This window comes from Trichomonas vaginalis, chromosome III (genome assembly GCF_026262505.1).
Source record: "Trichomonas vaginalis G3 chromosome III, whole genome shotgun sequence".
NCBI lineage: Eukaryota > Parabasalia > Trichomonadida > Trichomonadidae > Trichomonas > Trichomonas vaginalis.
Window position 1 is genome coordinate 4,829,206 of NC_067205.1, and position 19,200 is coordinate 4,848,405.

Sequence of the window (19,200 nt, forward strand, 5' to 3'; positions counted from 1 at the left end):
TTTCTCACCTCTTGAATTTTGTATAAAAGATATGATTTCAGGGATTTTTTTTACGAAGTGTCAAAGTTCTCTTCGTAAAAAAATAACAGTTATATAATGAAATTTGGTCATTTTACTCGGCAAAAATATATTTTAGGTGAAGAGGTGACATCTCACCCGTTTTCTCACCTCTTTTCTCACCCAAGTTATTTTTTAAATTTTGTGAAAACTCAACGGTTTGACACATGCCCTAAAAATTATTTTACTCAGAATTTTGTTGCTGAATTCAGCAAAAAATAATGTTTAGGTGAAGAGGTGACATCTCACCCGTTTTCTCACCTCTTTTCTCACCTGTTATTTTATAAGCGTTTTACATGAATTGTACGATGTATATTTGAAATCCTAAACAGTTTTGTAGCTTCTATTTCTTCTGTCAGTACATCGAATGTTTTAACGATACCGAAAGTTTCTTTATACTTCTTCTTGACGTCAGATAATAGGAAATCTTCTGCTGTTGGATAGTTTTTGTTCAGAAATGCTAACATATCCATTTTATTTTCTGCTGGTTTTTCTGCTTCTTTCTTTAAGTCAGCATAGTCGTTTCGCATACGTTCTATCTCTTTGACGGAGTAGTTATATTTCCTCATTGCTGCTTTACATTTAGAACATTGTGGGTTCATTTTTGCGTTATATTCTGAAACCTTACCTGCTAAAACAACTAAGGCGTCAATTGCTCTCTTTAACTCAAAAGTTGCGGGTTTTATCTGTTCATTCCATACCTTACCTCTTCTATCTTTATCTCTTATCTGCCATACACATTCAGCAACTAACGAAACAAAGTTGTCGTATGTCTTAAACTCCCCAGATTTATATATGTCAGAGATGTTCTTATATACCATGTCGCAATCTTTGTCCATAACCTTATGGTTGCAATGAAATCCTAGAAACTCATAGTTTACCTTTCGTATGAACTTCTTTATTTCTACTGAGTCAGTTGCTTTGACTTCAATTTCGTCGAATTCAGGAATAGTGAGCTTTTGTTGTTGGATTTCAGGTAGTTTAGGCAAATGGTCAATAATGTCCTGCATTTCATAAAGATACTGTTCATTTGTTTCATCTTTCGCACTACAGTCTAAATTACTTGTTAAAAGTTCTTGCTTTATCTTCTGGATTTCTGTTTCGAAAGTATATGAAGAAGGAATGAAGCTTTTCATCTCTACTAACATTGAAGTTGGGTTCATGACTAACGAGTTTGGTGCTGTTGTTGCTAACATGTTCTTACAATAAAAATAAAAAATATTTTTTTAAAAAAACTAACTTTATTTTTTATTTCGGGAAAATTCATGAAAATTCATGAGGTGAAAAAACAGGTGAAAAAACGGGTGACATCTCACCTCTTCACCTAAATTATATTTTTGCTGAATTCAATAAAAATAAATGGTTCATTTACTCACAATATTTTTTTACAAAACGACCCCAAACTTTTAACTTCTTTTCTGCAGCTTCAAATGCTATCTTAGCGAGTTCATATTCTCTAAATTCTCTCTTTAAATCTTCTTGTTCCCATTGGTCTAGTTCGTATGGAGAGTCTCTATAACCAGAACATATCTCACGTTCATGTTCTATTTGTTTTTCATGCATTTTTCTAACTTCTTCTTCGAACAAAGGTTTTGCATTCTCTACTGTATCTTCAAGTTCTTCTTCATCTAATTTCTCATGAACTTTCTTGTCTATGGAGTCCATAATTTTTCCAACTGCTATGCAATATTTTGGAGAAGCCCACATTGCTATATAGTTTACAAGTCTTGGGTCTACATACATTCCTCTAACCTGTTTGATTTCATCAGGAATTCCTGCATGAATTTTGTATAAAAAGCAACCCGCTGTTTTCCGCGGGTTGGTATATTCTTCACAAAATGCCTCAAAATACTCTTCCCAGGACTTATTTTCCAACAACCTTCTAAAGTCCTTCCTAAACTGCTGACACATATTTGTTGCATTTATATAACCATCCTTGTCTCTACGTAAGACTTCAATACCGTTGTAAGTGCCTTTTGTGAATGTTTCGCCATTAGATTTGTTCGTGAACGTTTTTGCTTCGACTGACATTTCTGTTCTTACAATAAAAATAAAAAATATTTTTTGGTGGGACGTCGGACATTCGTTTGTGGCTTAACCGTCGGACCACAACGATAAAAATCTCGACAAAACATTTACGATGAAATCATGACAAAACATTTACGAAGAAATCATGAAAATTCATGAAAATTCATGAGGGTAGAAAAGAGGTTAGAAATCGGGTTATATCTAACCTTCTACCCTAAACATTATTTTTGGGTCATTTACGCTCATTACGATGAAGAAGTTTCGACAAAACATTTACGAAGAAGTCTTGACAAAACATTTACGATGAAGAAGTTTCGACAAAACATTTACGATGAAATTCATGAAAATTCATGAGGTGAGAAAAGAGGTGAGAAAACGGGTGAGATGTCACCTCTTCACCTAAACATTATTTTTACTGAATTTAGCAACAAAATGAACGAGGTCAGGATGTATGTTGCTGAATTCATTCATAACACCCTTTGTAAGCTCATAAAATGCTTGTTTTGAGGTCGAGCCACTTTTGGCTCCACCGTATTCTTTCAACCTGAAGCATTTAATATATGTAAAAATATATTGTTTTAAAAAATGTTTTACTTCATGCAATGTTTTACTTCATGCAACGTTTTACTTCATGCAATGTTTAACTATTTCACCATCTTCTTTAACAGCCCAGTACTTACGCTTGGAGAGGACATGAACTTCGGAAAATACCTTATCTAGCTTAAAACAGCCCATCTTTTCACCGACCATTCCCATTTCAATGAGTTTGTTGTATCCTTCTTCGTTCGTCATGAGTGCGTCAATGTTCTCATAGTAAACCTTCACTTTGGATTTGACTTCGGAGAAGAATTTGTTGTAGTTGTCAAGGACTGCCTTTGCGAACTGAGGGTAAGACCAATGTTCGACAATAGGTTTTAATGTGGTTACTAAGCCACTTTCACCTTCGGTAAATTCGTATTTCAAAACAAAAGGAGAAAACCTTTCAACAAAGTTGTCGACCTTCTCATAATGTTTACTCTTCATCTCTTGAGGTTTTTTAATGGAATATCCCCATGTCGAATTCATAAGCAATTTGAGTGTCATTGCAAGTTTGGGGTTTGAAGCTTTCCTAATATCATACAGTTGTTGTATGACTTTTCCAACTGTATAGTTCCTTCCCGGGAACTCACCATCTTCGTTTGGAATTCCAGTCGGAATATATTGGACAAACCTCATGTACGCAGCGTTAAGGTCGACATAGTATATTTTTTCATATGAGTCGAACTTGTCGCATCCAATGGGTCCAGTTCGTGGAAATTCAAGTGAGTCTCTTATCTTCTGAGAAACTTCTCCTGTTATCTCATAAACATCGTCGAAGCACCTGTTTCATATAAAACCTTCTGACCTAACTCAGAAGCTCTCCAATACAATTTTGACGTCGATTGGATGTCTCAATGGAAGTTTGTTTATAGCATCTTGAAGTTCTTGCAACCTCATTGGAAGTTCTTCTGGTTCAGGTTGGTATCCGAACAATCCAACTCCTTTTGGAATTGTGTACTTCTTTTGTACTAGAACTTTGTCTGGAACAACTTTTGGTCTTGCTAACAATGAAAAGTTTGTTTCGTCTTTTGGTACAAAAGTTTCTGTCAGCTTGTCATCTGGAATTGGTTCCAACAAGCCTTTCTCGAAAAGAATGTTAACAGCTCTGACAATGTTGCACTTGCCTTTTCCGAACAATGGGTTTGTAAGACTTTCGTTCAACATGAAGTGGTTGTGGACAATTACAATCTTCAACCATGGCAATTTGAAGTCAACAACATAGTCGTCATGTGAAGAACCTTTCTCAGTCGGTATGTTGACTCGGATATTCACATTTGCCAACGGTGCAACTTTTGCCAATTGACCTCTGAGCATGTACCTTGTCTTCACACATGACTCAAGATACTTCATCTTCTCATCTGTAACAAGACCAGAGTTCCTGAGACATGTAAGAATGCAAGGTTCATTGACAATTGTTTCAATTGAATTGTAAATTCCATACCTTGTCAAGTCAATGTCAGACTTATTTATGAACGGGAAGTATCCAGCATGTTGTCTGACTGCTTGAGGGTTACGTTGGTACCATTCGAACTTGACACTTGCAATTCCTTCAATTGCATTCAAAATATCGGAGTCGGAGTCAACCATTTGTTCTCTCTTTGTAGTCTTGAAAGCGTCAAGAAGTTTTGCAGCTGTTTGTTCATTGCCATGCGCATAGTAAATGTGACCATCTAAATCTGTTACGGTTAGTCTGAGATTGTATCCTTTCTTATTTCCATCTTGAATTGCAGCAAGTACTCCCATGAAGCCTTCTTTGTTCTTTCCTTCGTCAAAGTTTACTGTAAAGGTTCGACCAGAAGTAATTTGACTTCTAACTTCACGATACTTCTCATATGCATATCTTGTTCTTTCCATGGGAGCATGTGTGTCTTCACCTTTTCCTTTTTTCCTTCTCAAAGGATGCAATTGTTCGTCATGTTTCCAGTAGAATCTGGCAAAGCCGTCGTGTCCTTCAACTTGCGGCTCGTTAACATCGAAAGGCATGTCCATAAGACGTTCTTCTTCTAACCTCTCTAATCTGTTTGGATAGTTTGCGCGTGCTGTTTCTAAGTCCATTTCGTAGCGAAGACCAGCCAGTTTGTCATAGACTTTTATGGGTCTTCCCTTCCTATATTTAAAATTCTTCGAAACTTTCCAACCATATCTTTCTAACTCTGCTTTTATTCTAGCAGATTTTCTATCCATTCTATATGGGGGCATTTTTATAAAAATAAAAAAATATTTTTTTCTTTACTTTACATAACCACCTGCTGCCATAAGTCTTTGACGCCAACCCATACCAGCTAATGAAGGTTGACTTGGTTTAGTTTGGAAACTAAACTTTGGTTTTGGTTTATCTTCAGTTTTTGGCTCACCTTCTTCTATTGGTTTTTCGTCACTTTTTGGTTCCTCTGACTTTACCTCACTTGCAGGTTTAGTTGTGTCGTCAACATCTTCATAAATATCATATGCCATTTGTTTTTGTTTTCCTTTCAACTTTTTGTGTTTGTTGTAAAGTTTAGAATATTTCGACTCTAAGTCAATGAGATGTTCTATAATGAACTGTTGGTCAGTGAAGTAAACTTTTCCATCTGTTGTCTCGAAAGCTCCTTCAGACTTCAATATTTTATTTGTGAGAGTCTGTTTCTTTTTTGAGATACTAGCCGTTCCATTTCTATGAAAAGTGACTTTATAGTTAGGGTTTGTATTTCCAGACCTGGCACTTTCTATTATTGAATTTTTCTCTTCATCTGTAAGTTCTTTGACAGGTTTTGACAATGGTTCTGAACTTTTTGTTTGTGGTGTCAAATCTACCGTTTCAACTTCTTCGGTCATTTCATCTCAGTAAAAAATTTTAGTTTGGTTTGTTTTCAACTGGTTGTTTAGGTTTTTTAAGTCGGTCTAAAACTTCCTGAGGTATAGGAAGAACTTGACAAACACGTGGTGTAACTGCTGGAAGTCGACAAATCCATCTTGAACCCATTTGTCTCAATGCTGTATTGTTCATTTCATCTCAGTAAAAAATTTTACATTCCCCAAGTTTGAGGTGGTTGCGGTTGGTTATTGTTTTACCCATTGTTGTGCATGGTTATCCTCTGTTAAAGAATCTTTCACCTTGGTCCATATAGTGGTCCTGCTTGTTATAGTAGTCATTTGCTTTGTTATAATAGTTTCCTGCTTGTCTTCCTACATTGTCCATCCATCTTGAACTTTTCCTCTTGTTCAGGATTTGGAATAAGATTTGCTGCATCTCGTGCTACCTCCCAACCTTTCTGTACGGTTTGTATAATAGGTTGTGCTTTCTTTTCAGTATACCTAATGTACTCAAAATCTTCCTTCCAATTCCAATGCACCTCTGGCTATTGTTCCCACTGCGGCAAAAATCTGGATGCAACTCCTGCTAATGCGCCAAATAAACCCATTTCTTATGGGTTAAAAAATGACGAATCCAAACAAGGACCCTATGTTTCTAAGGCAACAAAGAAAGCACTCATGGTAAAAATCTTTAGTTCAACACCAAATGCTTGGTTTATGGATATCTTGGAAAACATTCCGAGGTATAGAGAAGATGGACCACCATACTGGCTAATATTTGTCGGTCAAAACACAAGATACTGTGAAGCCATACCATTATGGTCCAAAAATATTTTAGATGTGAAAACTGCTTTGACAATATTCGTTGACAAATACCATCCAACAAAACTGACATCTGACTGTGAAAGTTCTTTCAAATCAGACGATATTAAAAACTATCTGCGTTCAAAAAATGTAAACCAATATTTCATTGTCGACCAAAACCATTCTGCTCTTGTGTCATTGACAGTTGTATAAAAATCTTAAGAGACTTAAACCAACCACAAGGTGGTGAGGTAGATGAAATGTCATATGACGACAAGTACAGACACTTCTCCATGGCAAAGATGAGAACAAGTTTTAAATATTTACAATAGCCGTAAACAAAAAGGTTTGGGAAACCATTCCCCTGAAGAAATGAAAACAACCCTGACTTAGAGAAAGACTATATATTTAATAGTTTAGTCAAAAGAGACAAACAAGAAAGAATGCCAGGCTTCAAACTTCAGAAAGGTGACAAAGTAAAAATAGAAATACCTAAACGCGACCCATATGAAAATACTATTGACTATGACAACAATGGGAACTCGACAGGTACTCGCATTCGTGTTCGTAAAAAATAGAAGAAAGTATACAAGAGAATATTATGAAGTTTTAGGCAAACATGGCAAAATGTACAGACTGCAAGCAGAAGATAAAACTACTATTGTCAGACCTCGTTTCAAACTTGTTAAGGTTCAAGGTGGTATACTTTCAAAGACAGTTCCTAACAAATATAAGACAACTCCTGACGAATATGCTAAAGAAGTTGAAAATGACGACTAAGCGTTTCTATACCATGCGTAAACTGTCATGTAAGGTGGCATGTAGTCTTTACTTTGTCCCGTTGTTTGCGTAATACCTGAAACGCGATGTGTATGGCTTCCTCCTACCTCAGTGTTACTCCAGTAACAATTTATAGCAAACTTAACGTCCTCTTTAACATCATATCCTTTACCTTTTGTCATTCCTGACCAATCCCAAAATCTATGACTATGCAAACCTGCTTCAGATGTACTTAAATTTATGTAGTGACTATGCGCAGGTAAGTTTTCACCTGAAATCGTTTTACTTCCACCTGTTTCCTTTGAAGAGTTTGCACAATACAAAAACCTGTCGACTATTTGAGTCCAAGTTCCAAAACCAAGTACTACTTCTGGTCTGGTAGAGTTCATTGACGTATAAATAGAGCCAATAGGATACAATGTTTGAAGTATTTCTGTCTTTAATGTTTGAAGCTCTGTTTTGTCTGCTTTCTTGTCATATAAATCTTGAGCAGTGAATTTAATATTATGTTCATCCTTCATGACATAAACATCTTTACATCTAATGTTTCTCATCGTCGTTATGTCGTCATCCGATGTTAAACCTTGTGGAAAGTTAGGAGGTTTACAATATATTGCATCCCCACCAGTTTCTTCAACCGTTCCTTCAATACTTTCTATAGCAACAGTTTAAAACTTGTATGTGTATGGTTCTTGTCTGCTTTCTTCTCTACCTCATCGTTAACATAAGTTTATCTGCTTTAAGGTCTAAACATCCTGAAACCCATCCTGTATCGGCTTTAGTTTTAAAATCTTCGATGTCCGTTCATGGTACCAGTCAACCCTTTCTTTCATTTCGTTATCTTTTTTCATCCACATATTCCTTATCCGCTTCTTCTCTAACTTACTAGCCACATATTCCTTATCTGCTTTCTTTCAAGGCTAACGTTTAAGTCTGTTATTTCAGATATAGAATGTGTATGAGTCTTTTTAGAATATTCGTTTTCAGCTCTTGTCACTTCACTTGACATTTTATTGTCAACATATGTTTTGTCTGCTAGTTCAGGATGAGTATGTTCTTTGTTGCATAAGCATTGTTAGCTCTTTCTTCTTCTTTTGCTATTGCATCGTCTACATATTCTTTGTCAGCTTTGTTGTCAACATCTGCTTTCAAAAGAAGTTCATCTATAGGTTTCTCGTTTAAGGTTCCTTTTGTTGGATTTATACAAACAGTATGGTTCTTGTTGTCTTGAAACAGAAACTCATCTGTCATTGGTTTAATGTCAGTTTTAAGTTTCCTTCTTTCAATGACTCAGATATCTTAGAATAGTTTGAAAAGTTTGTTGTGTTCTTATTTAGAGCTTGCAAAATGAGTTGTCGGTTGTGTTGTATTTCTCTCATAGACGCTGTTTCTTTCGACATTTTATTCTAGATAAAATATGCTTCCAATAGAAAAGAGAAAATTCAAGAGTTGCTACAACTAAACCATTAGATGAACTTTTACTAATGTCGGTCAAAAGTTTGAGACAGAGACCGTAAAGCATGAAGGCTATCGTTTTGACTACCCATTAAGATGGCTAAGAGACCCATCTGTCACAAAAGCTATTGGCTTTCGTAGAATGAAGTTTGTGTCTGTAGAAGATAAAAGTTTTCCATTTATTGTAAGGTTTCATATAGATTATATATCTGAAGGGAAACGAAAAATGTGGGAAGAAATTGAGCTAATACAAGTTGACCTTTCATCTTCTCTACAGACTGCGTTAAAAAAATAGAAGATAAAAATTCATGTTATGCAAAATATGCTGATGAATATGCAAATACCGAGAGCACACTTTATGTGAGAATTGTATATGACAAACAAAATTCACAAGTGTCATTTCAAATCTACGAAGACAATCCAAAGAAAGACGAACAAATATATACAGAATTCACTGCAATGTCATGGTATTATTTGCAAAGAATGTTAAATCAGAAAGTCGAACTTCCTTTAGCAAATATTTACAGTCGATATGCAAGAGATGAACCATATTTATTTAAAGATGTTTTCGACCCAGCTGCTATTATTGTTCATGCTTCATTTTCTGGCGCCCAAAACTCTTTCTTATGCTTGGCAAATGACTTTTACGAAAAACCTACAAAGTTATACGAACCACCAAGTGGAAGTATTTCAGACTTTCAAGTATGGTTTACTACAGATGGAAGAAAAAGAATAATTCCATTATACCATGCGTTTTACTTAGAACTTAGTTTCATATACAACTACTATCGAACGATAAAAATATAATTTTTTAATACGGTTGAGGTGTTGGATTTGGTTGCCAACTAGACTGTGGTGCAGGTTCAGGCTGTTGTATAACAGAGCTTGCTCTTCTGGTTCAGGGTCTTTGGGTATAATACCAACGAACTGACCTACTCTTTTACCAATATTTTTGACACCGTTCCAAATTCCTCTTCCTACGGTTTTTATTCCATTCCATATACCTCTTCCAACATTTCGAAAGAAGTTTCCAATACTACTGAAGAAACCCATTTTACTATATGTAAAAATCTAATGTCCGCCTAGTCTCTTACGTCTCCTGTTGAGTTCCATAGCATTCTTTAACTGGAGCTCATACATTCTGTTTCTCCTCTGGTAGAAAACATATTCTGGGTCAACTCCTGTGTTCGCGTCATCTGCATAAAGTTGTTTATATCCCACTTCAGGGTTATAAAACTCTTTCCATCTCATATTTGCATACCATGGTGGCAAACTAACGCAGCGTCATTTGACATGGCAGTTTGCATTTGTACATCTGTTGGCACTTGACCATAGTTTGCCATTGCAGTTTGTATTCTAACTTCATTGGAATATTCTCTGGGTTTGGTTGTCCAGGTTGCTGTGCATTCGCTAAGTTCTGTGCGTCCATTTAATATTAGATAAAAATATCTCTTACGAGTACATATGCTGAACATTTGCTGTATTGGTTCATCTTCATATTCTCTGTACCTTTGCCACGTCAAATAAGTAAATGACACAATGGAAAAAACCTAAAACAAGTAGTCCTATTTCAAACCACATTTACTTACCAATAAAATTTCTTTGTTGTGACACTTTCTCCAGTTTATAGGACCTCTCTCATATTCTATCTTATCGTATCTAAACTCATAGTCATGTATGTCCTCAACCATCTCATGACACTTTCCAAACCACTTTTATCGGATGTAAAGTAAAAGCATGGATGGTTATGTAAAACGTCTAAAGTTTCTAAAGAGTCTCTCAAAGTCCAGTCTACTTGGTATTGAAAATCCCATGTGTTATAGAACGGCGGTCCACTATAAAGAAAACATTTTCCTTGTCTTTATATTTTCATACAACTCTGTCCAATGACATCTCACAAACTCTATACCTCAATATATTTTTCTATGTTCTCTTTGAAAACATTTGTAAGTTAAGATATAAAACTTTGACATAAGTGTTTCAATGTCATGAACTCTTATAGCACCACTAATATAATAGTCTAGCAGATATACTATCCCAGTCAATATACTCTGCCTTTTTCAAAACCTCTCTGACAGTATTTTTCTTATCTAATGTATACGTTCCATCTTACCTATAGGTATCTTTTCTTTTAACTCTTTCAATATTTTGTTTGTGTCTGGTATATGTTTGAGACGGTTCATATAGTTGTCGAAGTCATTGCATATAATCTTTGAGTCAGGAAATATTGTATGGCACAAATGAGATATATAGAAACTTCCACCGAACAAGTCTACAAATGTTAGACCATTCGGTAGTTTCTTAAGTTCTCTCAATAGAATATCTTTACATCTACTCTTATTTCCAAAGAAGGGTAACGGTGGTTTTGTAAAATTCATTTTATATACAATAAAAATGTTTTTTCCTGAAAAGTGACAGAAAAGTGACAAAACATGTACGAAGAAGTCTTGAAAATTCAAGAGGGTAGAAAAGAGGTTAGAAAAGAGGTTATATCTAACCTTCTACCCTAAACATTATTTTTGTCTGATTTTACGAAGAAGTCTTGACAAAACATGAAAACATATATAATTTGTGAAAAGCTCCTGGAAGACCCGTATATAAGAACTTCATTTATACTAAACATCTTCAGGGCTAGAAGGCACGAAGTGCCTGGAAGCCCCACTACCTTTTTTTTTTTTTTTTTTTTTTTTTTTTTTTTTTTTATTTTATAAACAATAAGTTTGTTTAAACACCACAAAAGACAAATGGAGAATTGAATAAACATGTTTACACTTATTTGATCGGACTGTAAAAAATAAGCTGTTTGCGAAGACTTTCGAGCGAAAATTGGGCGGGAAAATTTCACCGAGAAAAAATATGGGCGGGAAAAATTGAATGAAGATAAATAAACAAAAAATAAATGGTGTCATTCTACAATAAATAGTATGTTTATTTAGGTTGAAATCAATAAGCCGATAACAAAAGTTTGATTAGTTGTTGACCTAGATAAATCTACAAAGCAATTGTAACAATAAAGTATGATTAGGAATTAGAAAATATTGAAAAATTAATTATTCTGCCAATTTTCTTCTGAAATTTTCTGAGTGTGATTTAAAATTCAATTTTGTTGATTTTAATTATGAATGGTATCGTTCTTACAGTATGACATATTATATTTTATAAGATTATAATCTTTTCAAAAGAAAAAGATTTTATCAGTAAACAAATTGAGATAAAAGTGATCTCACAAAATTATAGTTTTCAGAGAAGCATTGAATAAAGATTGATGTTAGGTTTAAATAACTTTTTAAAAACAGATATACGTAATTTTTATATTTCAACGATTATCATCACCATGTATTCAAAATTGTGTGAGAAGGAGAGCTAAATTATAATTTGTTGAGACTGGATTATATTTCATGGACCAAAAACAATAAAAACACGTTATAATTGAAAAATTTTATTCATGAATATTGATTAATATATGATTCATACAACAACTTATTTTCAAAATCTAATCAAATTCTATATATGAATTGAAGGGCAATTGAATTTACATTTTCAATTCACTCGATGCTACATAAATGCAGTGAAGAGATCATGATAAAACTGAAGCACCGAAACAATTGTCCAAGGTATCAGTTTGTTAGAATCGATAAACCAATCTCTATTATCCATCAAGAATATGGGATTGTAGAATGTGTTTACAATGGAGTTGTGTTAAACCAAGAATTGACCTTCAGGGACTATGCAATGAAAAGTGGGGCTGTCATTAATGTTGTTTTTGAAAAAGAGAGAAATCCAAATCCTCAAAGGTTACGTGAACTTGGACTTCCAGAGCAAGATCAATATGGTCCTTTGGTCGAATACAATGGAAGGAAGATCACCCAAAAGCAGTATCAATTCGAGAAATTAGTAGAACATCTCGTTGAGTTGAGACGTCAAAACTACAACAATTACTTTGAGATCCAACAAAGATCAAATTGACCTACATGCCAACATGATATCAATTTATGACTGCAATTCTACATTGTAATTAAGTTTTCGCCCAAACCCTAATGAGTAAAAGATGTTTTATATAAACCATTTACACAATATACTTGCTTAAAGCTTTTCAATTATATTTTTTAACAAGATTTGATTGGAAAAATTCTTTGCTTCTAAAACAGAAAGATTAATATGTGAGCGTTTGATTTCAATTGTCGATACTACTTTGCCAAACGCTAAAAATAGAATCAAAAAATTAAAATTCTTCCCGAATTAATTTCAATTTTCAGATACTTTTGAATTATAGACGGAATGTTTATTAAACGAAAACTATTGATCGAACATGACGCGTCGAAAGTATCTTTCAGATATTACTATTCCACCAGAGCTCCAAAACCTCGACAAATTAGAAGACATGCTTAGAACAATATCGGAAGATACATTTGATGACACAATTAGGTTTCTTAAAAATTATATGACAGAAGGGCCTTATATTTATGATGTATTTCTACGACTTTCATTATATTTACGCATTAGAAAGGAAAACAAGGATTTTTACATACGCCTTTATGAAGAATTAAAAGATTACGCTTTTAAATACCCACATTTCATTCCATTAACAAAAACACCCCCTATTGAAAGTAATTTTAAAGATGAGCGTCTAAAGAGACTGTTTTCAACTAATGAAATCAATCAACAATTTGCATACACAGATTATCACGTGAAGCTGAAGAATGCAATTAAAGAAGACGATTTTGATAGCTTTAACGCAATTATGCTTAATATGTCAGAAGACGAAAAAGAAAAATTACTGTTAAAAATCGACGAATACGAGTATTTTATTCCAATGACAGCAACACTTCTAGAATATGTGCATTAAATGGATCGATCAATATATTCAAATATTTATTCATGAGTTATGAAAATATTACACCAAGTGTTGGATATTTTGCTTCATTTGGTGGAAACCTCGAAATCATCAGATTATTACAACAAGAAAATCAGAACTTGTCAATGGTCTTGCTTGGAGCTATTCATTCTCAAAAGACGATATTTATGATTGGGCGATTGATAATCTCGAATTTGATCCTTTTACAGTTAGAAATGCTTACGAATCTTACAACCTACATGTATTCATAAGCTGTTTTGAGCTTAATTTCCCTCCAAAACTAATTTCTCTAAAATATTCTTACGATTTATTCAAATACTTGATCGATACGATCAAACTTCCTCTTGAGCGAAATGACCTCTTGGAATGCGCTTATATGGAAGATTGTCCAATAATAATGGAAAAATCTTTTCGGATCTCGGAAACACAACATATCCGAAATATCAATTCATTCAGATACGTCAAGCCGTATGAATCATGTTTAGATGCTCTAACTGTTTATTTAAAGAATATTAATCCACATAAAATCGTAGAAATGGCAGAGTTCTTCAAAGAAGCGGTAGAACACAATTGTACAAAACTAGTTGAGGCTATGCTTCATTACGGGTTTGATGTAAATGCTATTGCTGATGAAGATTTGTTCAAAAGAATTAAAACGTCAGAAATTGGAAACTTGATGATCGAGTATGGTCTTAAAGTTGATATTTTGATAGCGATCAACTACTTTCCAGCTGATTGTCTCAAAGTTTTGATATCAAAAGGAATTAACCCAAATAAACCAGGAAAGTACTACATTCCGAAGCTGAAACCTTTACCAATTAACGCAAAAATCGGTGAGTTCTATCCATTCCATGATCCTTTCCCTGTTCATTTAACAAATCAAGATCGGCCGGCAATTTCTTACTTTTCTATCAAAAATTTCACCAATAAGCAAGAACCTTTATCATATTTTCCATTACATTATGCAGTTCAATGCGGAAGCATAGCAAAAGTTCAAATTTTAGTTGAGTCGGGAGCCGACGTCAACAATTTGGACGAAAATTACAGATTACCTATATTTTATAGTTGGAACAACTCGATTTCGGATTATTTACTTGCAAAATCAACGAAAATAGAATTGGAGAAAAGAATTCAGCTGAAAAGCTTGATTTTCGCAGATCCAAATTCATGGATGACCCCTGATAATATCTATAACATGAATTACAACATCTCTGCTGAAGCTTTCAGAATTTCCAAGATAATGGGTTCTGAAAAAATCACAGTTGACCATGTTTTGAAGGCTGTAAAGTCGATTTCCCATGATTATTTCAAGGAAATTTCGCCTCTTCTTTATCCTGATCCGGAGACATTTTTCAAAGGAGATTTGAGTGGCGTATGGAAGCCAAACGAATTCGTGAAAGATGAGAACGTCATTAGATTTATCCTTAGAATAACAAGTATCAAAACGAAAAATAATTCATTCATGTTTGCTATCAATGAATCCATTCATCGCACTAGAAATACTATTTACTAGGTCATATATCTTTTAAATATTATATTGTTTTTGTTTTTATTGTAAAATATATTTTAGTTATCTGAATATTTTTCATTAACGAATCAAAAAAACGAAGAAGTGGCAGAACTATGATGAATCTACCAAATCTAAATTAATATTAACGCAATCAACAAATTATTTCATAAAAATTATCACAATCAATGCTTGAAACAATGTTGAAGATGCTCTCTAACTATAGTGCATATCAGCTACATATTCCTTTCGCATTAACCACTAATATTTCCATGAAATGAAGCTAATATCTCCACAAAACCTATACTTTTATCATATGAAAAATAGCAACACTGAGGTTGAGATGTTATAGAAAGTAATTTTAAGATGGTTTTATTAGCAAAACATATAATTTAAACTATACTGTCAACTATGACTGAGATCGTCACGCTTGCGTAGTTATGCTTCATTATAAGACAGTAATAATCAGTGGCATAAAGTCCAAATACGGAACCAAGTATCATTCCCTTTCTTTTCTTCTTTCCTTGATGATCTCTCTCTTAAGATTCTGGCAATCTTCGTCGCACTCGTTGGATCTATTGTTGGGAATGGTGTTGGTTCGTATTTCGGAGTTCTTGTGACTGGTTCTTTTCGATACGAGATTGTGCAGTATGCCTCTTATCCTTGGATGGTTCTTCACCATCAGGAATTCGACGGTGTAAACTGTCATATTTGGATTTGATTATCGTAAAGAGGTGCCATGACAATTGCAGTTTGGCTGTGGAGGAACTGGTTGTGGCTCTGGTGTTGGAGTTACTGGTCCTGGAGGTGCCTCATAACCCCATTGTGCAGGAACATAAGCTTCTCCAGCTGCTTCGAAGCCACAAATCTCATCGCCTTGCTCTGGTAATTATGTTTGAATCGATTTCGGTTTCACTCTTGCTTTCAATTTTGGCATCTTTAGACTTTGATCAATTTCGCCATCACAAGTATTTCCATTATATAGGAACTTGTAACAATCAATTTCTTGTCACATTGGAATAAATATTGACAAGTATTATCTTTGAAATTGCAATTATCGATTTCCATTGGCTGATACGAAGAAATTAATACTTCATTATCTGATTGTGGAAGAATGTTTCCAACAAAATTGCAATAATGTATCTTGAAAGTGGCCTCATTTGAATATGTACTTATTACTCTTCCATTTGTCTGCGTATTTTCATTAATTGTGCAGAATGCGGCATAAGAATCATTCATTCTGGTACTTACTTCAAATGCTGCAACGCTACTGGCTTTAAATTTTGAAAAAATCGAATTTGAAATCTGTTGAGTTTGATATTCAAATGAGCAGGTAATATATGGACTTTCCTCTGTTGTTGAAGCTGTTAATCCATACACAAGACTCTTCTGTCCAGGGCTTGAATAAACGAATTGGCCGCCCATGCTTGCAACACAGTCTTGGCCACATATATAGTAGGCTACATTATCTCTGCATAGAAGACAAATGGCTCCTTTCTGTTGACTTCCATAATTTTTAACGTTTATTAATGAAACCATGTAAAGCAAAGCATCGTTTTTTTCATCACGTATAATAATTGTTGATCCATATCCAACTATATCTTTGAAAATGGAATTAACAATATAAATGTTTCCACCACTGTCATATTTAAATTGATCATCAGAGAAAGTTTCTTTTCTCTTCACAGTGACAGGAGATGTTTCCCCATAGAATTTTTCCCAAATAGGGAAATCTGAATGCAATTATGAAGAGAAAAGATAGGAAAGCTTTAACAAAAGTGAAGTTAAGTTTCTTTTAAAAAAAAGGCATCGAAATATAATTTTCAGTGTTTACCCTTTGTACCATAAAATATATGATGAAATTGCTCAAGAAAATAATGTCATCTTTTAAAAAAATGAACCAAAAATTCTGATAAATTATGCTATTTCTCCAGTTATATAATAGATATTCATAAATCAAATTCAGGGAAAGAGGAAATACAAAAAAAAAATAAAAAAATAAAAACATAATATTTTGTAAAAATTATGCGACCACATTGGTTATCTGTATTGTGATTCTATTTTTCGAATTCAAAATTTTACAAATCTGTACGTTATTAATTACAGACTTACTGGTTCATTTCTATATGAATTCTTGATTAAAATTTAATTGGGTTTGTCATGGAGTATCCTTTGTTTTAGTTATTTTTGTTTATTTTTTGTGACGGCCTAACTAAAAGTGACTTACACTCAATTTTTGACTTTTGCAACTTTTTCATGACCCCCTACCCAGAGTTTCAAGCCAACTTTTTCCAGTCATTTATTTAAAAAATTACAAAAATGAATTAATATGATGTGAGTAACAATGGTAATAAACGCTTAATTGCTAATATATTATTTCTTGGTAGGAATGAAATGTTTCGGTGACATTTATAGAAGTTAAGCTGAGAATCAAAAATGCAAAAATTATTTTAAATATTACAAGCATTATTTGATGTCATTGAGTTTAGAGTCGTGTAGATATATGAGTACAATATGTTATTGATGTATATATGCAATAATTGTGAAAATGAAATGTGAATCTCAAGATGAATTGCATGTTACTGCGCTATAATTTGAATTCAATACGTACATAACATTACTAAATGTATTTTAAGATAATACAAAAAATTAAGCTTGCAAAAAGATATCGAAATGTAATTTTCATTAGATTCAAAGTTCTGAATAGATTTTGATTTTAACTATTGATGAGTTTGTCAAACCTCTATAATAATAGAATGTAGAACTAATTAAATATAATTAATAAAAAAATACAAATTTAAGTGATATTATAAGAGATATATGTGATGTTACCAATATGATATGATATTGGAGAACTGATAGAATTGTGATGTGAGACTAAATATGATTTTATTATGAATAGGAGAATAATATTAGAAGAATTTCTTGAATTTAATGTATCTGAATATGTAATTGGGCATATATTCTATATATATTGGTAGGTTAACTAGAAATAAGAAGATGAAGATTGTTAATGAATAATATGAGATTAAGCGAAAATATATTGTTCTAATAGATGAGTGTTGAGATCCAATATATATGAAGAGGATATGTGAGAGGAAATATGTATATTTAATAAAATAAGCGATGAGAGAAAAAATAACAAAGATTTATATGAAATTTTGAGTATTGAAAAAGCTCGATTGGTGATTTTATGTCTGTTAAAGGAATAGATATTCTAGGAGAAAGATAAATTGAATTAAAGAAGAATAAAAAAGTTGATTAAGATTGATAAAAATATTGAATTGTATGACAACGGAAAGAAGGGATAAATTGGTGTTGGTATTACGGTATCAGTTCGGGAGACATTGCCTCTGCATGTCTCCCAGAATGGAACAATATTCCGCATTCATAACTTTAACGCGGAAGTTTGACCGACAAGAGTGTATTGTGCACTCCTGTCGGTCGCAGTGTCTCATTCTGGGAGACATTGCCTCTGCATGTCTCCCAGAATGGAACAATGTTCCGCATTCATAACTTTAACGCGGAAGTTTGACCGACAAGAGTGTATTGTGCACTCCTGTCGGTCGCAGTGTCTCATTCTGGGAGACATTGCCTCTGCATGTCTCCCAGAATGGAACAATGTTCCGCATTCATAACTTTAACGCGGAAGTTTGACCGACAAGAGTGTATTGTGCACTCCTGTCGGTCGCAGTGTCTCATTCTGGGAGACATTGCCTCTGCATGTCTCCCAGAATGGAACAATGTTCCGCATTCATAACTTTAACGCGGAAGTTTGACCGACAAGAGTGTATTGTGCACTCCTGTCGGTCGCAGTGTCTCATTCTGGGAGACATTGCCTCTGCATGTCTCCCAGAATGGAACAATGTTCCGCATTCATAACTTTAACGCGGAAGTTTGACCGACAAGAGTGTATTGTGCACTCCTGTCGGTCGCAGTGTCTCATTCTGGGAGACATTGCCTCTGCATGTCTCCCAGAATGGAACAATGTTCCGCATTCATAACTTTAACGCGGAAGTTTGACCGACAAGAGTGTTTTGTGCACTCCTGTCGGTCGCAGTGTCTCATTCTGGGAGACATTGCCTCTGCATGTCTCCAAGAATGAGACAATCTTCTCCAATCAGAATGTGATTGCAAAACTTTGACCGACAAGAGTGTTTTGTGCACTCCTGTCGGTCGCAGTGTCTCATTCTGGGAGACATTGCCTCTGCATGTCTCCCAGAATGGAACAATGTTCCGCATTCATAACTTTAACGCGGAAGTTTGACCGACAAGAGTGTATTGTGCACTCCTGTCGGTCGCAGTGTCTCATTCTGGGAGACATTGCCTCTGCATGTCTCCA

General features: G+C 34.2%; 5 protein-coding genes and 3 pseudogenes across 8 annotated transcripts, besides 1 other annotated feature; 2 read left to right on the forward strand and 6 right to left on the reverse strand.

The window, feature by feature from the left end:
• Positions 1-11,192: part of a mobile genetic element that runs on past the window's edge.
• TVAGG3_0643070 (organellar and viral DNA polymerase type B) lies at positions 339-1,253 on the reverse strand (the record flags this gene model as incomplete). Its single annotated transcript, XM_001297454.1, has 1 exon — positions 339-1,253. The coding sequence occupies one exon, from the start codon at positions 1,251-1,253 to the stop codon at positions 339-341; it is 915 nt and encodes a 304-aa protein (XP_001297455.1).
• Positions 1,469-2,088, reverse strand: TVAGG3_0643080 (uncharacterized protein; the record flags this gene model as incomplete). The annotated part of the gene is made up of 1 exon (XM_051241350.1): positions 1,469-2,088. A coding segment is annotated over one exon (620 nt), but the record flags the coding sequence as incomplete, so codon positions are not given.
• TVAGG3_0643090 lies at positions 2,710-4,848 on the reverse strand (annotated as a pseudogene). The gene has a single exon. A coding segment is annotated over exon 1 (2,139 nt).
• TVAGG3_0643100 (uncharacterized protein) lies at positions 5,498-5,650 on the reverse strand (the record flags this gene model as incomplete). Its single annotated transcript, XM_051241351.1, has 1 exon — positions 5,498-5,650. One exon carries the CDS (start codon positions 5,648-5,650, stop codon positions 5,498-5,500), a length of 153 nt encoding a protein of 50 aa, XP_051087938.1.
• TVAGG3_0643110 lies at positions 7,038-7,753 on the reverse strand (annotated as a pseudogene). The gene has a single exon. A coding segment is annotated over exon 1 (716 nt).
• On the forward strand, positions 8,980-9,303 carry TVAGG3_0643120 (uncharacterized protein; the record flags this gene model as incomplete). Its single annotated transcript, XM_001310557.2, has 1 exon — positions 8,980-9,303. One exon carries the CDS (start codon positions 8,980-8,982, stop codon positions 9,301-9,303), a length of 324 nt encoding a protein of 107 aa, XP_001310558.2.
• Positions 11,193-12,048: 856 nt separating the features above from the next.
• TVAGG3_0643130 (ubiquitin-like family) lies at positions 12,049-12,462 on the forward strand (the record flags this gene model as incomplete). Its single annotated transcript, XM_001297484.1, has 1 exon — positions 12,049-12,462. One exon carries the CDS (start codon positions 12,049-12,051, stop codon positions 12,460-12,462), a length of 414 nt encoding a protein of 137 aa, XP_001297485.1.
• A 3,117-nt stretch (positions 12,463-15,579) lies between these two features.
• Positions 15,580-19,100, reverse strand: TVAGG3_0643140 (annotated as a pseudogene). Its single transcript has one exon. A coding segment is annotated over exon 1 (3,521 nt).
• Positions 19,101-19,200: the final 100 nt, after the last annotated feature.